Source organism: Solea solea, chromosome 12 (genome assembly GCF_958295425.1).
Source record: "Solea solea chromosome 12, fSolSol10.1, whole genome shotgun sequence".
Classification (NCBI taxonomy): Eukaryota; Metazoa; Chordata; class Actinopteri; order Pleuronectiformes; family Soleidae; genus Solea; species Solea solea.
The window spans coordinates 11,714,956-11,734,698 of record NC_081145.1 but is presented as its reverse complement, the minus strand read 5'-3'; the positions used below and the strand labels follow the sequence as shown (position 1 = coordinate 11,734,698).

Genomic DNA, 19,743 nt, shown 5'->3' with positions numbered 1-19,743 from the left:
CTACAGATAAGGCAAAGACAAAAATTGGACACTGAAAAGACGTTATATTTTCTTGGGAATATGAAGTGGTGTAAAAAGGAAGAGACTAATTTAAGAGAAACAGATACAGTTTGAAGCACTGGTTTAATTGATCTGACACTTTAAGTGTCAGACAACCTCAGTTTTTTAGAAAGGTAAACCTGTCCCACACATACAATATTTAGACCAGAGACCATTTATATTATATCTTGTCTATATTCATAGACAAGATGACAGCTTTTGTTGTTCTCATTTGCAATTACCTTTAATGTAACTCTTGAAATTTCATCTGAGGCCATAAACTGCAAGATTTCAGGTATGAATTTGAGCTTTTATTGTCATGGCACTGAATTTTTCTTTAGTCTAATCACTGACTTGTTGAATTCCTTTAGGGATGTCAGTGGCTGTGACACTGGTGTCATCTGAGTAATGATGGTAAAAGATGGAATATTTTACGATGTGAGCAAGGGTGAGTTGGAGGTCAGAGAGTGAGCAGAGTAGATTCACACAACATGTCCTGTAAATACGTCAAACAGTTAAGCACAGAGCCAACAAAATCCCCCACTCACTCTTTTCAGTCTGTCGAGCAGTATCTGAGACTAAAACTGGACTTATTGACGTCAGAACATGAATGCAATTTAAAGCAAGTGGATTTTTTTTCCAAATTTTCATTCACGAGGGACAAATTATTGACGCAGTGTTCTTTTTTCTTATTTCATTGTGTGCCTTTGAAAAAGGACCCAAACAGCTGTTGACCTGCTCACTAACACATGGATTGCATGGTTGTTACACATCAACAACAGAGACTTGGGGGATTTTTCCAGCAGCGCTTTCAGTTCATTCTTCCTTTTTGATTTTTTTGATCAGCTGCATGGACCACTCTGTGTATTTATAACCTTCTCAGCTACATTCAGCTTGCAAGCCGTATTCATGTGGGCTTCCTCTATGAAAAGGGAGAGATGGCTGCTGTTCTCTTTGACTGCACGTCTCAGGAGTGCAGAGGAGCAAAATGTTTACAGCTGCACCCAGTGATGGCTTTTTGAGAGCAGGCAAATGACTGTAGCAGAACTGAATGTGCTGTGATTGCTCTGCTCTCCTCACCATCTCAGAGGTCACAACTCAGGAGTCTGAACAGTCATTATAGGAAAATGCCTGCAGTAAGCAGGTGGTCAGGCTGCAGTGATAGCATGCTCGGAGGAGTGTTCTAACCTGAGAGAGTGCCATCCATTTCATTTATTGTCTGTCTGTACGTTTCAGCAGAAAATGTGACAATGCATATGTTATCTCGGGCAGCCCATGGCCAAGAGGATGTGTGTATATACTGCACTATATACGACAGGAAGGGACACCTAATAAAATGGCCTTTTTTTAGTGTGGTTTTTCTGCTGCTGTAGGTAATCGGCTTCACAGTCTGATGTGTGTGTGTGTGTGTTCGGAGATTGTAACAAGTAGTTATTTTAGTTGCCTTTCCGTTATTTCAAACGAGTCTGGCTATTCTACCCTGATCTTTGGCATCAATAAGGCATTTTCTTCCAGAGAACTGCAGCTCACTGGATATTTTCTTTTTCAGAGATGGTTTGTGCTTAACCCTAATCCCAACCCAGTACATCAACACTTTCTAAAATGCTCTGCTACTTACAGACATGCCACTAACCCTTAAAGACACTTAAATCACATTTTTTCCTAGATCTTAACTTCAGCAGGTTGCGTTGATCATGTCTATACGCCTAGATGCAAAGAATCAGCTTCACCAGACTCACTGGTACAACCTCTATTATTATGATACTCAGTAATTCATGAGCTGTAGAGAATATCTTCTGATGTTATGCGTCGAGTTGATTGTTCAAATTGATTTGCTATTGCATAGAAAGCCTTTTATTGCTCATGCCTTGTGTGGATGATTGTACTGTAATGGCTTTTTAATTCCATCTAAGCCCAGCATTGTCTCTGGAGAAAATGAATCAGACTCTTACTCCAGGAGCACTGAAGACTTGAAAGAAATGTCTATTGTCACACAAAGACGCTTTGAGAAGAATGTATCTGTTTTATTTTGTGGATCTTTTTTATTTCTTTTGCAGATACTGATGCCATGTAGTTTTCAGACTGTCAGGCTGCGTCAGTGATCTTTGTTGAGCTGGTCCTATTCATATGTGTCTGTGTGGAGAGAAGAATGGCAGTATTATCACCAGAGAGTGTGTCATCCCTGGGTGGAGAGCTGGAAAGCAGCAATCTTCTCTCTGCTGTCTCCCCTATTACACTCAGTGGGTGACACTCAGCGGCTCCTGTCTGATCGAACAAAAAGAGTGACACATGGCTGCGTGCACATTCAGTGTGGGCATAGATGCAGATGTCAGACTATACGCACACACACAAATACAGGGAGAACTGATATATGTAAACACACACACACACACAGTGGGAGGTGTGACATGCAGTGACTGGACATGCCATGCCGACACAGTTTTTGATTCAGTGAAATAAGGTGTCAGACAACCCCTTTTTCCAAATGAGGATTAAGATTTCATAACAACAGACATTTTAACACAATTAACAGGTTCTATACTGTTGCTCAATTACAAAACAATTTCATTGTTTAATCGTGAAGAGTCTGTAATTTCTCCTATGTTTGTTTGTTTGTTTGTTTGTTTTGTCAGGATGGATGTGGGGGAAAAAACTTGTGACAAAGAAGGTGGAGAAATAAGGCAAGCACATTTTTACATTTTGATGCTAGTCCTGTTTTTTTTGTTTTTCTTATTTTCCATATCAGTTTCCCTGGAAGTGGTTTGTATATGATCAGACATATACAAACACCAGACATCTGGTATTGAGATGTAAACAATTTCTCAACCCACTTCATGAGGAACCTTGGATTATTCTGCAGCATTTTGCCCAAGAGATGGACAGACACCCAGTATATTCATACTGAGGTGGAAAGCTACTGAAGAGTAAAATTAAATTTACTCGCGGTACTGTAATTGAGTAGGTTTTTGAATAAAAAAAAATTTAAAAAAATTAATTCATGCACCAGAAACTGTGGTAGTGAAAAGTGACAGTTATATTGGCGTTAAATTAAAGTCCCTGATCGAGTGAGAAAGTTAAAGCCTTTGTGACCTTTGACCCCTTTTGACTGATACATTATGTGTTTACATAGGTTTGCCTTTAGTTAAAAACAGTTCAGGTGTGATTTGTATCCCCTTATCCTTTTTGCACAATACAAGAAATAAACCCAACCTTATTAAAAAAGTAACTTACTGAGTAAATTTTAAACAAGCTCCTTTTTTTACTTTAACTTGAGTACATTTTTAGACCAGTACTTTTACTTGTACCTAAGTATAATGATATCAAAATAGTGGTACTTTTACTTAAGTAGAATATTTCAGTACTCTTCCCTCCTCTGGTGCCGTATACTGTTCTTGTTGTATGTTGGCTCAAATTGTGGAATATGGTGGAAGGGGGTACAAACATGAAACTGTAAATGCTTCGCAAGAAAAGATAAAAAGCCAAAATTGTCAGATGCTGGAATTGCAATTAAGGCTCCAAAATGCAGTTTTTGAAAGGCCACACTTCTTTCACAAGGGTGGCAATTAAAGATCCAGTGTGTTAAAATGAATTAGACTGCAGATTGTGACAAATGGAGGACTCCTCTGCTCACACCTCCCTTTCACATTCCTGTCAGGGAACTGTGGTGGTCTTAAGTGTCAGAAAGGACGTTGTTATTCATTTGCTTATTAAGCTTGAAAACATGAAACACACTCCGACTGACTCGTCTCTGTGGGCTGCTGTAGAAACATGCCGGTGCAACTGGCCTCCAACATTCAGCAATCCTGATAAAAAAACTGTACAGAGTTCTCATGAGAACTCATTCTCAAGTCGACAGCGAATATTAGAAAACTATTTTGTTACTTTATTCACCAAAGCCATCGGTATTGAGGATGACAGATGTTATTCTTCTGCAGAGGGCAGTATAATGATCATAAGAACAGCATTGACGTTTAAATTTGCTTGTAATCAGCTCAAAGTCACTTTGAACTCAGACAATATCGCAATAATCTCTGGAGTAAATTTCTTCAAATTTGACGTATCATTTTACTTGACTAGATATTAGTTTGCCAAAGGCAAGGATTCTCTGACATGCTTTGGCTACAAATCAAGACAAAATCACACCGTGCCAAAAAGTCCCTATTCTGGTTCTTTTCAGCTTGTCGAGCAGTAGTATATCATGGTCATTTGTGGATTTTCCGTGGTAAAAGATGCAACATTATTTATGTGGCGTTTAAAGACTATTTCCCTACATTCTTCTCCTTTGCCTTCTGTGGCATGCATTTAAGTAGCTTATCTTCTTTTACCCTCCAGGAATCAATAGTGTGCTCTTGGATGTCGGGTAAATAGTAAAGGGAGGCACTTGATGTGTCATGAACCGTCTGCTTGTTGTTGATAACGGCAGAAAACAGTAATGTACGCACTATTGATTTAAAGGCAGCCTGGTGTCTTATTTTCTTCAATACCACACAATGGTGCTATGAGGGTCATAGCGGGTAGAGGTCATGCTCCATTACGCTGTCTGCCCGATTTCTGTCACTGCCATAGATTTACTGGTGTAGAGATTATAGTTATCAGATTCATATATCTTCAAACTCTATAGAGTGTCCTTCCATCTCTCTAAATGTGGCTTGGTGAGAGTAACATTTTGCAAAATGACCACAAGCAACAATTTGTCATGCTGCGCCAGCTGATGTGCTCAATTAACTTTCTTCTTCTATACGGCTGCAGAATTACAGTTGAGTGTTTGCTGATTTAATGCAATAGAGGCTCCATACGGACAGAGTAATGTGATTTCCCAAGCTCTTATTCGGTGTCTGCAGCCGGATAGAGAGGAGATCTGAAGAGATGGCATCTGACTTGGGGCAGCCATTGAGCCAAAGAAGGAAGGACGTAATGTATGTGCAGGGGCCAGCAGCAAGTAGACACGCTGATGTGGTGAATTGGGGAGGAGGGGAAGGACACGTCAAGGTCAAGTGATTCTAATAAAGCCTGCAGTGAAGCCTCATTGAACCTCTGTATTGACATTTTTTTCTTCATCTGCAGGTAACCTAAGGTTAGAGTTGTAGCTGTGGCTTGTCAACATGATCAATATGCTAAGTAGCATGACCCGCCTGGGTATATGAATTCATAGCAGCTTTTTAAAATGCGAAAATTAATGAACATTGTGTCACAAGGTCAAACCACTGTGTGCAGCCATTATAGACGGTTTCAAAATATCAAAAAATAATTAAATGAGGCTAACAAAGAGTTATTTTGCATAAATTTATGGTCACATGCTAAACAGGATGCTTAGTACGCTACATTAATGTCAAGAGTCAATTATCTATATTTGTCATATTTATTTAAATTGTAAATAAATATGACTAATTCTATAATTCTATAATAAATAATTCTCAATGTGGCCCTAATACTCTGTCATAGCCACATTATAGACTTGGATGACAAATTATATTTCTTGCATTGGGTGTTTGGTTCTTTCCTTTTATTTTAATTCATAATAATAACAATGATATTTAAGATTTACAGATGGGCTTCTAATGTACAAAACGTGTTCGCTATTTATCCAAAATGACTCTGCACATGTTCAGCCTGGTTCCAGGCATCTAAATTCCTGCTGACATATCAGACTTCTGTTGTTGCACCTGGTTTAGATTTGAGGAACTACAGAACCAACTGGCACCTTTACAGGAACATGATCTCACCGTGTCAGCGGCAGAATCAAAACAAATATAGTGGAAACCGAAAGGAATTTCATCCCCACCGCCATGTGGTGCACTGTGCCACTTTAGGTGACGCATTACCTGTGGGGGCGGTACTTGTAATTAAATGCAGGTGTGCGTTCATGTTGCTGTTCATGGCTACAGCTCAGTGTGCTAAATCGTTTTACGGGGTTTGTTGGCGTGACGCCATTGTACACAGACCTTGGTGGTGCGCGTCATGCGTGCAGAGCTCTGCTCAGGTTATGGCTGACCTTGGCAGGTTGTTCGTGAGTGGCAATTGATTTGCCTGTCCTCCTGCAGCAAAACTGCGCTATTACTAACAAAGCTGTGTGTGTGTGTGTGTGTGTGTGTGTGTGCGTGCACTGGGCTGACTCGTTTTGCCTCTTTTTATCTATTTTTTCATTTCAGTTAGCTGTGGGTTTGAGTCGGAGTCACTCCTGTGGATTTCTGGCCTCAGGCTGTGGATATTTACTAATTAATTAACCACGTCGTCGGTACTTAATGTTTTGTTGAACTGTGCTCTGGCCATTACAGTTTGAATTCCAGTGGAACGTGACTTTTAATGTTTGAGTATTCATGATTCCTTTTGTATTCCCATTGTTCAGTCAGTACTCGTGTGAGTTATATTGTGTTCCACTCGATCCTGCCACAAGAGCAGCAGGCATCTGTAGAACATGTGGAGTTATTAAGACTGTGAATGAAAGAGAAACAGCCCGGTCAGAATATAGTGCTGTGCAAAAGTCATAGGGCACCGCCAACCTTGTATTTGTCTCTCAAATTCTGTGATCATTAGCATTTGGATTGGAATGATGTGCTGAAAGTTGGTCTTTATGGAGCCCCAGACATGACATGGGGAAAAACTAAGTTGTGGCCACAAAATAGATATGATGTGCACACTAAATACTAATTAACAAAAATAATAATAATACTAATAATATAATTCCCATGAATTACCCTGACAGTGTGTAAGCAAAAAGGGGTGCATATGCAAGCCTTTTAAACATTTAATCACATTTAACATTTATGTAATTTAAATTTGGCTATCTGGAATTACCATTACAGATATCTGTGATGTCATTTGGACTACTTGTAATTTCATTGTGACTATAGTACGAATTGTAGTTGTAGATACTTCATTTTTGACGAGTAAAAACTGAAATTGCTGATATCTGTAACTTGTAAGAATGTCGTTGCAGATATCGGTAGTGAATATCGTGTCTACCGATTAAATGTTAAAACTGCTTGCCATAGGCGCAAGAGGGCTGAAGCTGTACGATGAACAGAGGTGGAGTTTCATTTTAGGTTGGAAATGAGATACTTCTGAGATATTTTCAGAATCGTTATCACTGTATTTTTTACACAAATTAATATTTTTTGGGCATGTTGCACTTATTTCGTGGCCACAAATTAGTCGTTTTTGCGCACGTTATACCAATTATGTGGCCATGAATTAGAGTTTATTCTCCCCCATGTTGTGTGGGGCCCTGTAGGTCTTGTATATAAGCAAACTGTCAATGAGTTGAACTTGTACATGTGTATGTAACAGACTTTGAATAATCATGGAATAATAGACCTTTTTCTCAGCAGGTTTCTGTCAACATGAAATAGTCAGACAAACACAGGGTTTACCAATAACATGAATTAAAGGTAGGTCATATTAAATACTTGTCACTTAAACTGAAAAATATCTCATTTTAAAACTGCATAGCTGCGCATTTGCTGTATTTTCTGCAGAACATCAGGTCATGTTGGTTGTGCTTGAAAAGCCACTGAGTCTGCGCCCAAAGATGGAAAACAAATGGTGACATCAAGGTCCAGAGGTAATTTTAGAATACAATCAATACAAATTATATTTGTCTTTGTTTTCAGTAACTGAAGCTGATCATCATTGTTGTTGTTATAGTGTACAACCTTGTATATACCCAATGTTTGAAGTTTGCTTTGAAAACATGTCCACTTGAGTGTTTTAAAAGCTTCCTCTGCCTCAATCTTTCATCTCATTGGTTATTTTCCCTCCGCTGTCAGCTGATCTGTTGTTGGCTGTGATCCCATCTCTACTCTCAATCACAGACATGCCTTCAAGGCACTGTGACATCCACACTGCCTGTTTATAGCAGGGTCATAAAAAACCTTCCCTGCATCAATATTCCCCATATCAGCGCTCTCTGCTGTGCTACAAACCACTCGCTGACTGCCAGGGAGGCGTCCGATCGAGGTTGTGTAATCACTTTGGTATAGCCGACGGCCCGGTGCTCTCAGGATCTAAAGGGCTCTTCAGTTTTTTTTTACTGTACCTGAGACAACAAAGGCATAATAAGCTCATTATTGAGATATGGGCTTGAAAACTAAACTGCTTTCATATTCATCTGTGAGTGATTGTATATTTGATGCACATGTCTACACTGTACAACTAGATTTGAATGTGTAGTGAGCCAAAGCAGATTTTTGGTTTTCTAGATTCATACTACTGGTATCTTTCTGCATCTATATGAAAAAAGGATTGCTCCTCGATAGGTTGAGCCAGGAAATAAAAAGCTGGCTGCATTTATAATGTACCAGCAGCAGCCACTTGGGAAATACAGTTTCATTTTCCATTTCTTTGACAATCCTGGAAAGGAAGACTTTTTGTGGACATACACAGGCATGGAAGAAGAACTCCATTATCTGTTCTTGGGTTTTGTAAACAGAATCTTTTATTAAGCTTAAAGAGTTTTTGCACTAGACCTTTATTGCAGTTGGATGGATTTGCTTTTTTGGTGAACATTGCTGTGGGCTAATTAAAACAAAAACCCAAACAATCCCAAAGTACCCCATTCACAACATACACTATAAAGCAGCAGTGTGTACATATTGATGATTTGTTGTTGTTGTTGTTGACATGATTATTCTGTCTGAATATAAACAACATAACATAGTGTGTGTACTGCGTCCTTCATCTGAACTGTCAAGCAATACTATCAGACTTGACTGAGGGAGATTTTGTGCGTATAAAGTGGCAGCGCAGGAGGGGGCGGGGCTTGAAGCACTTATCCTATCAAGTTGCTGGATGACTGGGGGTTTTTTTGAGCACCAGAATTCACTTCTAGGTGAATTTGGGCTCTTTGTTTTTTAAGTCATACTCAAAACCTGTTTGCAGGCTGTTTCACTTTAGTAGTGCAACGCTCTGTCTTGACATAAAATAATCGCTTCCTGTGTGCAGCACCGGAATGCTGCCGTGTGACGCGAGGTGTAAACACTGCAATACTGAGAAACACAGAATAGGGTCTGTGACACAGATACACTTGTGTGACCCCATTCAACAATGCTTTGAATGTAGCAGATAGTTGTTTATTATTAAAGGCATTAATGCACGACAGGTTTGTTGCAGTCATTTCTACATGAAACCGTATAATCCCTGGAATGCGTTCTCTTCTAGAATCCAAACAATATTGTTAAATTATGTTCAACATGAGCTCTGGCTGTGTCAGACCCTGTCCTACCATAAAGTCGTGTTCAATATATCATACCAAAATAAGGCAACTGTAGAGATTCCACTTGGCTCAAAGAGGTGGCTGTTAAAATGAAACAGACTCGTTTTTTTTTTTTTTAAATTCACATCTGTTTTATGTCAAATTAGACAATGAGAACACAGTGTTCTGTTGTGTGTCAGGACTGTGAATGCTCTCCAAATCAAAACAGCGATTGTGAACAGTACTGCCATAGCTTTTATTCTATTGGAATGTACCCTAATCTATATCTATGTTTCCATGAGCTGCCTGTGGACCTACAGCCTCATTTCAATTAGAGGGTTCTTCCCTCTGAGGGATCAGTAGTTAGTGAGGACTGCAGGGTCTGGTGTCTGAGCAAGTACGCATGGAAGTGATGAATGATAGTAATCTCACAGCTGTAACACAATCACAAACACCTCACTTTGGGGACACTAGGAGGGCCTTTTGTGAGTTCACACAAATTTTATTACAAATATACATATAGATAACAATACCTCTCTCTCTTTCTATTTATATACCGTGTTTACCTTATTCTTTACATTTACTGTGTATGTACATAATTATGCAGTGTTTCCCGCAGAATTAGATTCTGTCTGGGGTGGTAGATGTCGCCGTTAGGAGTGGGAGTGGGGATGTTATGTCATTGTCTGCATGCCCATCGTTGTTATGCAGAGTTCTGCTCGACAACGGCTGTAAAAAAAAACGTTTTGATTTTCTGTTCTGAGGATCCACAGGGCCGCTGATGGAGCGGGGACTTCTCCTTGTGCGGCCAGTGACTTGTCAGACTGTGACAGACGAGTCCATAAGTCTAATGTCAATGTTTTGGGAGACGGAGACAAACAAACAGCTCTGCCATGAGGCAATGACACAAAACACAAAGTTACAGGTCTTTTATGTCATCATGAGAAGCTTAGAATTTGTCGGTTCATTAAGAAATTGTGGTGGGACAAATATTAGATATTATTACCAACAGTAAATTAATTACTTAGGTAATTTATAGGAAACACTGACTGCTACTGTTACAAAAAGCCATGCAATATCTACATTATTGTATGTACTTTATCTATCAAAGCTACTTTGATCTCAATAAATAGTAATAAATTATCCACCTCTTACTTTTGTACATTGTTACACATATTATTTACATTACTGCTTTGGATTAATATTTTCCCTTTTTTAAATCATAACCTGATGTCAGTTTTAGCTGCTTTTATTGACTGTGTAATGAGTTCCTTCACTCCACATCCTCAGAAGACAGACATTTCTGTTGAGCATCTTTGTCCCCAAATGTCACCTTTTTGTTCCTCTTTGGGTCGATCCAGGAGTTGTGGATGATGGCGTTATTAGGTGTGGGATCTGCCTCAATGATGGACACCACTCTCTTCTTCATCTTGCTTTTCAAGACTTTCTGGAACTTCTGTCTTGTAAAGGCATAGAGTAGAGGGTGAAAGATAGTGGTCCCATAAGCCATGACCAGGAAGCCCAGTCTCAACTTGACCATTAGGTCACTGGGGCCCACACTCAGGATGACTGTGTTGAGTACTGTGATGGGTGTCCAGCACAGGAGGAAAGTAGACACAATCAGGAGAGACATCCTGAAAACTCTTTTTTGGCGCTCTCGCCTTTCTCTGTGGCGTTTAACAGCCCTGCGCAGGGCAATGATTACAGACACAGAAGTACGCATACCCAGTGTGGGGTTGCGGCTGCTACTGCTCTGCGATCCATCTGTGGCCTCTTGCTGTGGTGTCATGGCCGTCATGGATGGACACTTTTTCCTGCGAGCCTTCTTCTTCTGTGAAGCGTGGAAACGGGTACCGATGCGAATATTGAGTGCTTGCAGGATCTTTGAGTAGGTGATGAGCATGACAACAACAGTAAAGAAGAAAATGGGTATCTGAGCAAGCAAGTGGTAATACAAGCCAAGGTCTGTATAGTACTGGTTAGTGTGGACCACATTCTCCACAGCTGTTTGGTTCAGCTCAGCATGGCCCTGTGCAAAAAAGCCCACTTCAATAAAGGGTACAAGGAAACTAACAAAGGATAGCACCCAAATGGCAGCCAGCAGAGTCAGGGCACGGCCCATAGTCAGTACTCTGTTAGCTGGTTTGACTGAGATGTCATAGCGATCAAGGGTGATGGCAAGCACATTAGCGGCAGTGGCAACACTAGCAAAGGAGACACAGGCTTCATGGAAGCAGCAGACAAGTGCTGTGTCTCCCTCCAGGGACAGCAGCACCACCACGATAGTGAGGGGGATGCAGCACACACAAATCAGCACATCCAATACATGGAGGTTCATCGTGACAATGTTACTGACAGAGCTAATGAGGTTCGACTTCATACAGTAGAGGGCAAGTACAGTGAGGTTTGAGCTCATGCCCAGGAGGATTTCCAGCATGAGGAATCCAGTCAGGGAGACCTGGAAACTGACAGGATAAGAGTAGGGGCTCGGGGTCGCCGGACTCATGGTGCGGCTGATGGGTTCGGTGTTGTCGGTGACTGTGACGTTGCTCATGGTGGCTTCTTGTTCCAGATTGGGAAGGATATGCATTATCCTGTGTGAGGAGAGAAAAGAGAGAGAGAATTCATGAAGAGGAAAACCGTGTGCATCTCTGAAAAGTTGTAATTAACGCATATCTGAGAAATCTTGTCAGATGTAATGGAAGCATTTGGCAAACGATAAGGAAATCTTTTGAGTTAAAATGAAGTGAAATGAAAAGCTGAGAGCTGTGCTGGACCCTTTTTTTCCCCTGCAGACTACAGTGTCTCACAATGAGCATGACAACACAAGCAATAATTACCTCACTTCAATCAGCTTCTAATTTTCTTATCACCATCCTTGATCACATAGTTGCATTAAAACAGAGATGTGTCACGTAACATCTCTTTAATGTATTTGCATTTACCTTTTATGTAGCGAATGTGGAGGAGGATGAAGGCTGTGACGAATGAAGCAGATATTAACTCTATTTAGATAAGATTAATGTAACATTTAGGAGGTAGGTAATAAAATATTTTCCATGGTCCTTAGTTACTAAGCCCATAAATTGTCTCAGCCTTTTAGTCCTTGCCAAATGAGGACAACTGAAGGTGGTTCATGACTAACAAGAATATTTTGCCAGAGAATCATGTTTACCTCATTATCAGCAGGCTTCCCATTCTCACAGAAAAAAACAAAAACTTTGATATACGAGATGCTTGTTCAGACGGGACATAAATAATTGATGAACTAACATGCGCTCCAAAAATACTGTTTGTGTTTGGGACGGTAATTAACGGGGGAGGGGGGGTTAATATTCACATGTACTGTACAACAAACGGGTTAAATGTGCACGATGAATATTATCCGCCAACACCACTACTGCATAAAGAAATACATCCAAACCAAATGGTATTGTAGATAATATGGTAAAAAAAACAAAAATATTTTGTAATATTTACCCTTCCCTCCAGCACTATCTGAATACCAGGGCTGTGTAATCAGGCCATACAGTCTGTGTTAGATCCACAGAGACAAGCATCGCATCCAAACATGGCCAGTGGAAAAGTGATTCTGTATCAGCAGGGCCTCCCAGTGAGGCTTTTCCTTTCCCTGCTTGGTCCTCCCAGAGAGGCTGGCAGCCAGCAAAGCACCTTTCTGTCTTGACAAAGAGTATCTATGGACAGCCAGCTTTTTCTTCCTGACTTCAACGACAAGAAAACTAAGAAATCATCCACCTGCACCCAGTAAATGACAGTTAATGTCCTCTCCAGGCCTTTTTTTTCCAGATCTCTGGTCTGTTTGTTTTGGTAATGGTGGTAGCACTGATGGGTGATTGGAACAGGGATAAGATGTCGGAGCCGCCTCCTGTTTATAATCTCATGATATTCCCCGGAAGGAGAATCTTTCCCCTGCACAGAGGAAGGAATGCACTGCTCACACTACAATCCAAACCCTTGCTTTTTGCTTATTGTCCCCAGGGAGAGTGTCGTAGTTAGATCTATAAATATAGAAAATGTTTTACATCCATTAGGTTGTACTCCAAGAGTCAGTGAGCCATGTTCATGTAGATTCCCCAGTGTGCGGCACAGTAACGTCCAGAATCGGTCCAGGAGAGGTCAGTGCATCCAGGCAGCATCCAGGCCCATGTGTCTCCTGGGATCACTAATGGAACAGGCCTTCACTCTCCACCTTTCCCATCAGTCTCTGTACGCCTGGCTCCAGCCGCCATTGACTTGGAACTCGAGCACAGATCTCCAGTTCTACCTCTTGACACGTTGATCCCTAAATCACTGGAGACGGCTCGAGCGAAGCAGATGCTCAGGATGCATATGTATCCAATCACCATGAAGTGTGATCATAGTGACATTTGTTTCTTTTTTGTTTATCTGACAATATTTATTTGAGCTTGAGAGGGCAGTTGGTGCAGCAGTATGGAAGAAGGTCATCCTTATGAGGTAGTGGAAGTAAGAGCCCACTTATGTTTTATAAAAAAAAAAAGACCTCAGACAATGCTTTAGGAAGCACACAGCATCTCCTGTCCGTCCTTCAGCCCCACATCTTTCTTTCTCAGTGACCTGAAGAAAGAGAGAAAGAACAAGGTAATGGTAGAGGATAGGAAGGCAGAGAGTGGGAGGAGTAGGAGAGTGAAGCGTGGGGGATGAATTAATGAAAATAAACATTATCCTCAGTAGAGAGAGGCGACATGGAAAATCATATTAGCATAGCAACAAGCCTCTGATGTCTAATCATGTTCCTGTGCATTGCCTGATGCGCTTTACATCTTTGCTGTTGCATTAACATAAAAGTAACAAAACAGAGCTTGTACAAAAACAATGGGTATTTCACACCCCAGCCTTCTGCTTTCAGATGGATTACAGTAGTATTTTGCTCTTGCTGCTGCTGCTGCTGTTGTTGTTGTTGTTGCTTATATTACTACAAGAAAAGCTCAGTGTACATTATCACATTCAGCCTCTGTGGTGCTGGAACGCTCATACAATTTCTGTCAAAGGACAGACTTGCTTAGAGCTTTAGCGCAGTGTTGCTCCTTGGGGAACTTAAAGACATGGATGCTGGCTCCAGTGTCAATGCATGTGATCCATGTAATGTCCTCAGAGGAACATGTCGGTCATTGTTCAAGGTTGCTTCAGTGTGGCATGCCACACTTTAAGATGATATATTGTCAGCAGAAATGAGCAATGAACACCAGGCAAGAGAGGGGACCATGCGTGGTTTAAAGGTGCACAACCACAAGTGTCTTGTATCATAGGAGTGTGACAGTTTGGACTATGATGTAAGCAGCACAATGAAAACGTGTATATGCAGTCATCTTAATGTATAAAACAAAATAACAAAAGTGTGTTACAATGTGATTCTTACAATACCAGTTGCTTTGAAGTGCAGCCATGTTTTAATCATCTGCTCGTAGTTTTTTACTTTAACCACAACCACATGTTTCTGAATGAAAGTCTGTCATGAAGTTAAACGATATTGTTGGCTCCTAATCCTATGCATTTGATTGGTTGTGACAGAGATGTTCGGCAGTGACTTTGCTTTGCTGTCACAGACTAGTCTCTCAGCTGAGTGCCGTAAACCAAACCAATAAGTAGAGTGACCCATCAAAACACAGCACAGCTCACCATGCAGGATAAACACAGATGATCCGGGACTGGTCCATAACCCACTCTGTCCCCTCTCCTCTCCACCTCTGCAACAGTCTACGTTTGACGGATATCAATTTCTGATTTATCCTCTGCTCCTTTCAGCAATAATCCAAGAATTAGGACTGGATATTAATGAACATATAAGGGTCACACTTCTGACAGATGTTCTTTCCTTCCTGAGTTCCAGGCAGAAAAAAAACCCAAAAACAAGTCCACAGAGATTAGTCCTGACAGAGATGTTGGTGGGATTCTTCTTTTTCCTCTTTTGTCCTTGTTTTTCTCTTATCATCCATGTGGATTGGTGTCTGAATACTCATCTCACCAAGTGTCTATGTACCCTCCCTAACAGTCTGGATTGGAGTGCAATGGTTTGCACTCCTGGTATCTCTCTATCCTCTGCTCTGCTCTCTTCTCTCTACCTACTCCCTCGTTCCCTCACTCTCTCTCTCTTACTGCGGAGGTTTGCAGTGCTCCCCCCATCCTGATTGGTCTTCTGTAATAGGCTTAACCCTCTCCTCTCCAGTAAAGGGAGGTATTTCCTTTTGTTCTGACTCTATCATCTCTTCCCTACCAGTATCTGTGGCATCCCTTTCTGGGGTTGTAGTGATTTGGGGGAAAAAGGCTTCTACTACCCTTTGGCACAGTGATGCCACTGCACCGAATACACAACCTGCTGCAGAGCAGTATAGGCAGACTGTTTGAGGAAAAACAGCAGTAAATGCTGGGGATGATGTGTTAATTAGTGCTGTCAAGATATAATGATCAAGTAATGTTTTTTTTTTTATTCTGTAGGAGGAATGATGTGGATGGAGAGCCAGTAGAGAGAAGCATTTTTTTTGTATTGATTTGTGAACATTGCTGTAAATATGCACGTGCAAGTGAGCACAAGAGGCAAAGAGACTGACTGGGCAGCTGTGAGTAGGAGAGACGGATTATGCAGAAAGGAATAACAGTCAGAAAAGAAGAGATGGAGGATAGTGGCTCTGATTGATAGTTTCAATTAAGTTGCACTGTCAGATTACTTAGAGGTTGAACACCCTCCATTCCTTTGTCAAGGTCCATTTGTCAGGTGCAATTATTGCCAGAGGGCATTCAGGTACCTGGCAGCCTCCAGTCAAGAGGACGAGGCATCTGTCACTCTGGCATGGCTTCCTGATAAACTAATGATTGCTCCATAGAAAACACATGTGCTGTTGTTCCAATTGTGACAGTTTTAACAAAAAAAAACCTACTTAATTATTAAGGCATTAAAAGTTGATGTGCTCCAGTTTATAACAAGGAGCAAAAAACTTTGGTTTAACGTTTTTAAAAAATATATAGTTGATATTTTTTACATTTGATTTGACTATACCAAACCGTTAAGCTTTCTTGATAGTTTAATTTAAATAAAATTGGAAAGAAAGACAAAAACGGGCACTGTAGTGTAATTGTGTAATGTGTTGCATATTGCATAGAGCTTACTTTGTGACTTCCTCTGTGTATGCTGCCAATCACACCTGCTCTGACTCTCCCACTGCAGCATGTTGGCTTCCGTCCACCTCCTCTCTGACACCTCTAATCTTCATTAGCTAAAGCTATTGTTTTTACCTGACCCTTTCTTACTGCTGTGGTTGAAGTGATTGAAGCTTGGTAATGTGAGATTATCACACTGCTGGACTGTTGAGCTTTTGTGCATGGATGGACGGATGGATGGATTGGCATGATGTGTTATTCCTCCTAGATGTTGCAGTCTAGACCACACATAAGCAACATATGACCCTAGGGTTGAATCACAGAACCGTGTGGCCCCGCAAGCAAACACAGCTTGACTTTTATTATTTATTATAATATATATTATAATAAAGTAGTCATAGGATGTGCAAGTAACTACTGCTTAAAAACCTGGAGTGTAAATAAAAAAGTTACCTCTCCACCACTGGTTATTAGTCACACTTTGCATTTTACATTTCATAAATCGTGTTTCCATGCATGTTCCATATTAGTGTATATTAGGAATCTACAGTATATCTGACACGGAGGCCAGAACCTTGCAGCAACCTTGGGAAGTTACACTACTGTGTCAGGCTGTAAAAACGTTGTGGTTTGTTCCTCATCTTTACCCATTGCATTGGTCATCCAATAGTGGCGACATTGGGAAGGTCAGCAGCAACAGGCTGGTCAACATGATGGAAAAGCTGTGCCACTTTCACCCACAGGACCCCTCATGTCCTCCCCCCCCCCCCCCGAAACTGAACTGTAACCTCTTATAGATTTGTCACTGCTTTTGAATTTGGCCTTTAAAGGGACAGTTCAGGCATTTTTTTAAAGTCTGCTTACATGACGGTACTCCCACCACTGACATCACTGTGTGCCACCACCATGTTGGCATCACTGGAAACCAGTCTGAGACATGAACACTCACTATCAATGAAAACATGGCTGCTAAATGAAACACAGGAACCGGAAACTGCTCCCTCCCTCCACCAAAGACCATTGAGAAAGTCAGTGACTTTACAAGGGACACACTTGTTGTTCCTTTACTGCCTCCACCAGTAACTACAAATGCATTGTTTTCTGACTTAAGCGTTTAAATCCTTCCATTTACCTAAGTAACACAAATTCTCTGGTCTAATGAAAGGACGCAGCAGTAGACCAGCAGTGCCTGTGTTTCCTCAAGCTAAAAACACAGATTTCCTCTCTGGACTTTGGTGCAGCGGAGTGAGAAATTAACACATTTTTCCAGCTGGAAAATGCATTCTAACGGTTGGATAAAACAGGGAATTTAAACAGACATAGTGTTTATTAGGAAATCTTTCTGTTAAGAGGATGCAATCTGTTTTTCCCTGTGTCCGCACTGCCAGCAGTGCGGGTGAGTGTGTACATCTGGTTTGACAATGGCAGGGATATCAAGGTGTCAGTACCTTGTACAATTACACGTTTGTTTTTTTTTGTTTTTTTAAAGAACAACAACACTTGAATATCCATTCTTTGGGCTCATGGTTAATGTTGACTTTATTTTTTTTTCATTCTGGTTTATTATGCAGGGGAAAAAAGTGACTCCACCTCTCCTCTTTCCTTCAGTCCCACCATTTATCCCTCTTTACTTCTCTACAGGGACTCACTGTTCTTAGTGGGCATAGCTGTTAAAACTTGCATAGCTTTAATATTGTCCACCTGTACTGTTTTATGGATATAATTTTAATATCTTACAATTTCTGGTTTACATTTCAATCAATTCACTATTATACTTAAATTTGGCAGAATATGATACGTTTTATATTAGGTAAATTGGACTCTCTTAATTGACCATAGGTGTGAGTGGATGGTTGTCTCTATATGTGGCCCTGTGATGGACTGGCCAACCGTCCAGGGTGTACCCCGCCTATCGCCCTATGTCGGCTGAGGTTGACGTAGCTCCCTAACGTTTTGTCAAGGAGTAAAGGTAGTGTTTAAATACCTGGGGTCAACCATCTGAAGGAATGGACAATGCACAAGAGAGATGAAGAAGAGAGTGCAGGCAGGGATGAGTGTCAGGGTTGATGTGTGACTTAAGGATAGCAGAAAAGGTGAAAGGGAAGGTCTACAAAACGGTAGTGAGACCTGCTATGATGTATGGCTTGGAGGCAGTGGCAGAGCTGAAGATGCTGAGCTTTTCGTTGGGAGTGACCAGGATGGACAGGATAAGGAATGAGCATGTTTAACAGACAGCTCAGGTTGAACGGTTTGGATATAAAGTAAGAGACGCAAGAGGAGGAATAGTGATTACATTGAACAAAGGATGTTGAAGATGGAGCTTCTGGGCAGGAGAAAATTAGGAAGACCACAGAGAAGGTTCATGGATGTTGTCGAGAAGGACATGAGGACAGATGGTGTCACAGAAGAGGACACAAGGGATAGGACAAGATGGAGTCAGATGATCCCCTAAAAGGAGAAGCAGTAGAGAGGAAGAAGAAGCTTAACCTTTTGTCAAGGGATAAAAAAGTAATTAAAGTAAAAGAGGAAATACTACTGCAAAGTACACTTCTGATCTTTTAAGACATCTCGGAATGTCAAATAACTATTTAGCCTGCATATTTTAGTTTATTTCCAAGAGTATTTTTCTTTTCTATTTGAACATAACAGCTAGCAGCAGCTGTGCACATCCAATCCCACAGTGGGTCAGGTGTTTGATAGAGAAAAACAAAGGATTACCTGCACACTGAATAGCTCTGAACCTCCCTAGGGGATGTCGTTTGTGACCTTCCAGGAGCTGGGTATTGCACAGCTATTGTGAGCCTTATTGAGGCAAAAAAAGAAATGTAATGAGCTGATTGAAAGCACCTGCAGCAGGGAAGGGTTTGTGATACCTTTCAGTACTGACTGTATACAATACCCTGGGACCATCTGAGAGGTCATAAACCAATAATGTTAACTGGGGCCTTCACAACTCTTCAATGTTTCTCTCCTCTCCTTTTCCATCCCTCCTCCCTTCTTAGCACTCACACCATGATGACAATAACTTTGTTTTCTCTCCCTCCATCTAGTTTATGATCTTCCTCTCTCTCTCTCTCTCTCTCTCTCTCTCTCGCCCCCTCTCTATTCATCCAGACTTGACACCACAGCTCAATTACTATAACTATTATTATTACTACATATTTTATAGCTACTCATTTCTGCTAATGTTATTATTATCCTCATCTATCCTTCATCTATGGCTTGCCCCTTTCTGACAGATGATGAGTTGGAACCAATCCCCGATAGCATTGGGGATTGGAAAAGAGGCATGTCGCACCCTGGACAGGATGATGTCCATTCTTCTTTTCACCCACCTCTCCTTCACTTCCCCCTTCTTTCTCTCCTCTCTCTTGAGAGGT

At 41.0% G+C, this 19,743-nt stretch overlaps 1 protein-coding gene across 1 annotated transcript; it reads right to left on the bottom strand.

The window, feature by feature from the left end:
• Positions 1-10,462: 10,462 nt before the first annotated feature.
• LOC131470666 (G-protein coupled receptor 22-like) lies at positions 10,463-15,343 on the bottom strand. The gene is made up of 3 exons (XM_058646635.1): positions 14,888-15,343; positions 12,710-13,825; positions 10,463-11,823 (listed from the first exon to the last, which is right to left on the bottom strand). The coding sequence occupies exon 3, from the start codon at positions 11,817-11,819 to the stop codon at positions 10,503-10,505; it is 1,317 nt and encodes a 438-aa protein (XP_058502618.1). The 5' UTR covers positions 11,820-11,823; positions 12,710-13,825; positions 14,888-15,343; the 3' UTR covers positions 10,463-10,502.
• Positions 15,344-19,743: the final 4,400 nt, after the last annotated feature.

Coding starts and splice junctions, on each gene's coding strand:
- LOC131470666 (XM_058646635.1), bottom strand. CDS start 11,819: ATGCATATCCTTCCCAATCTGGAACAAGAAGCCACCATGAGCAACGTC.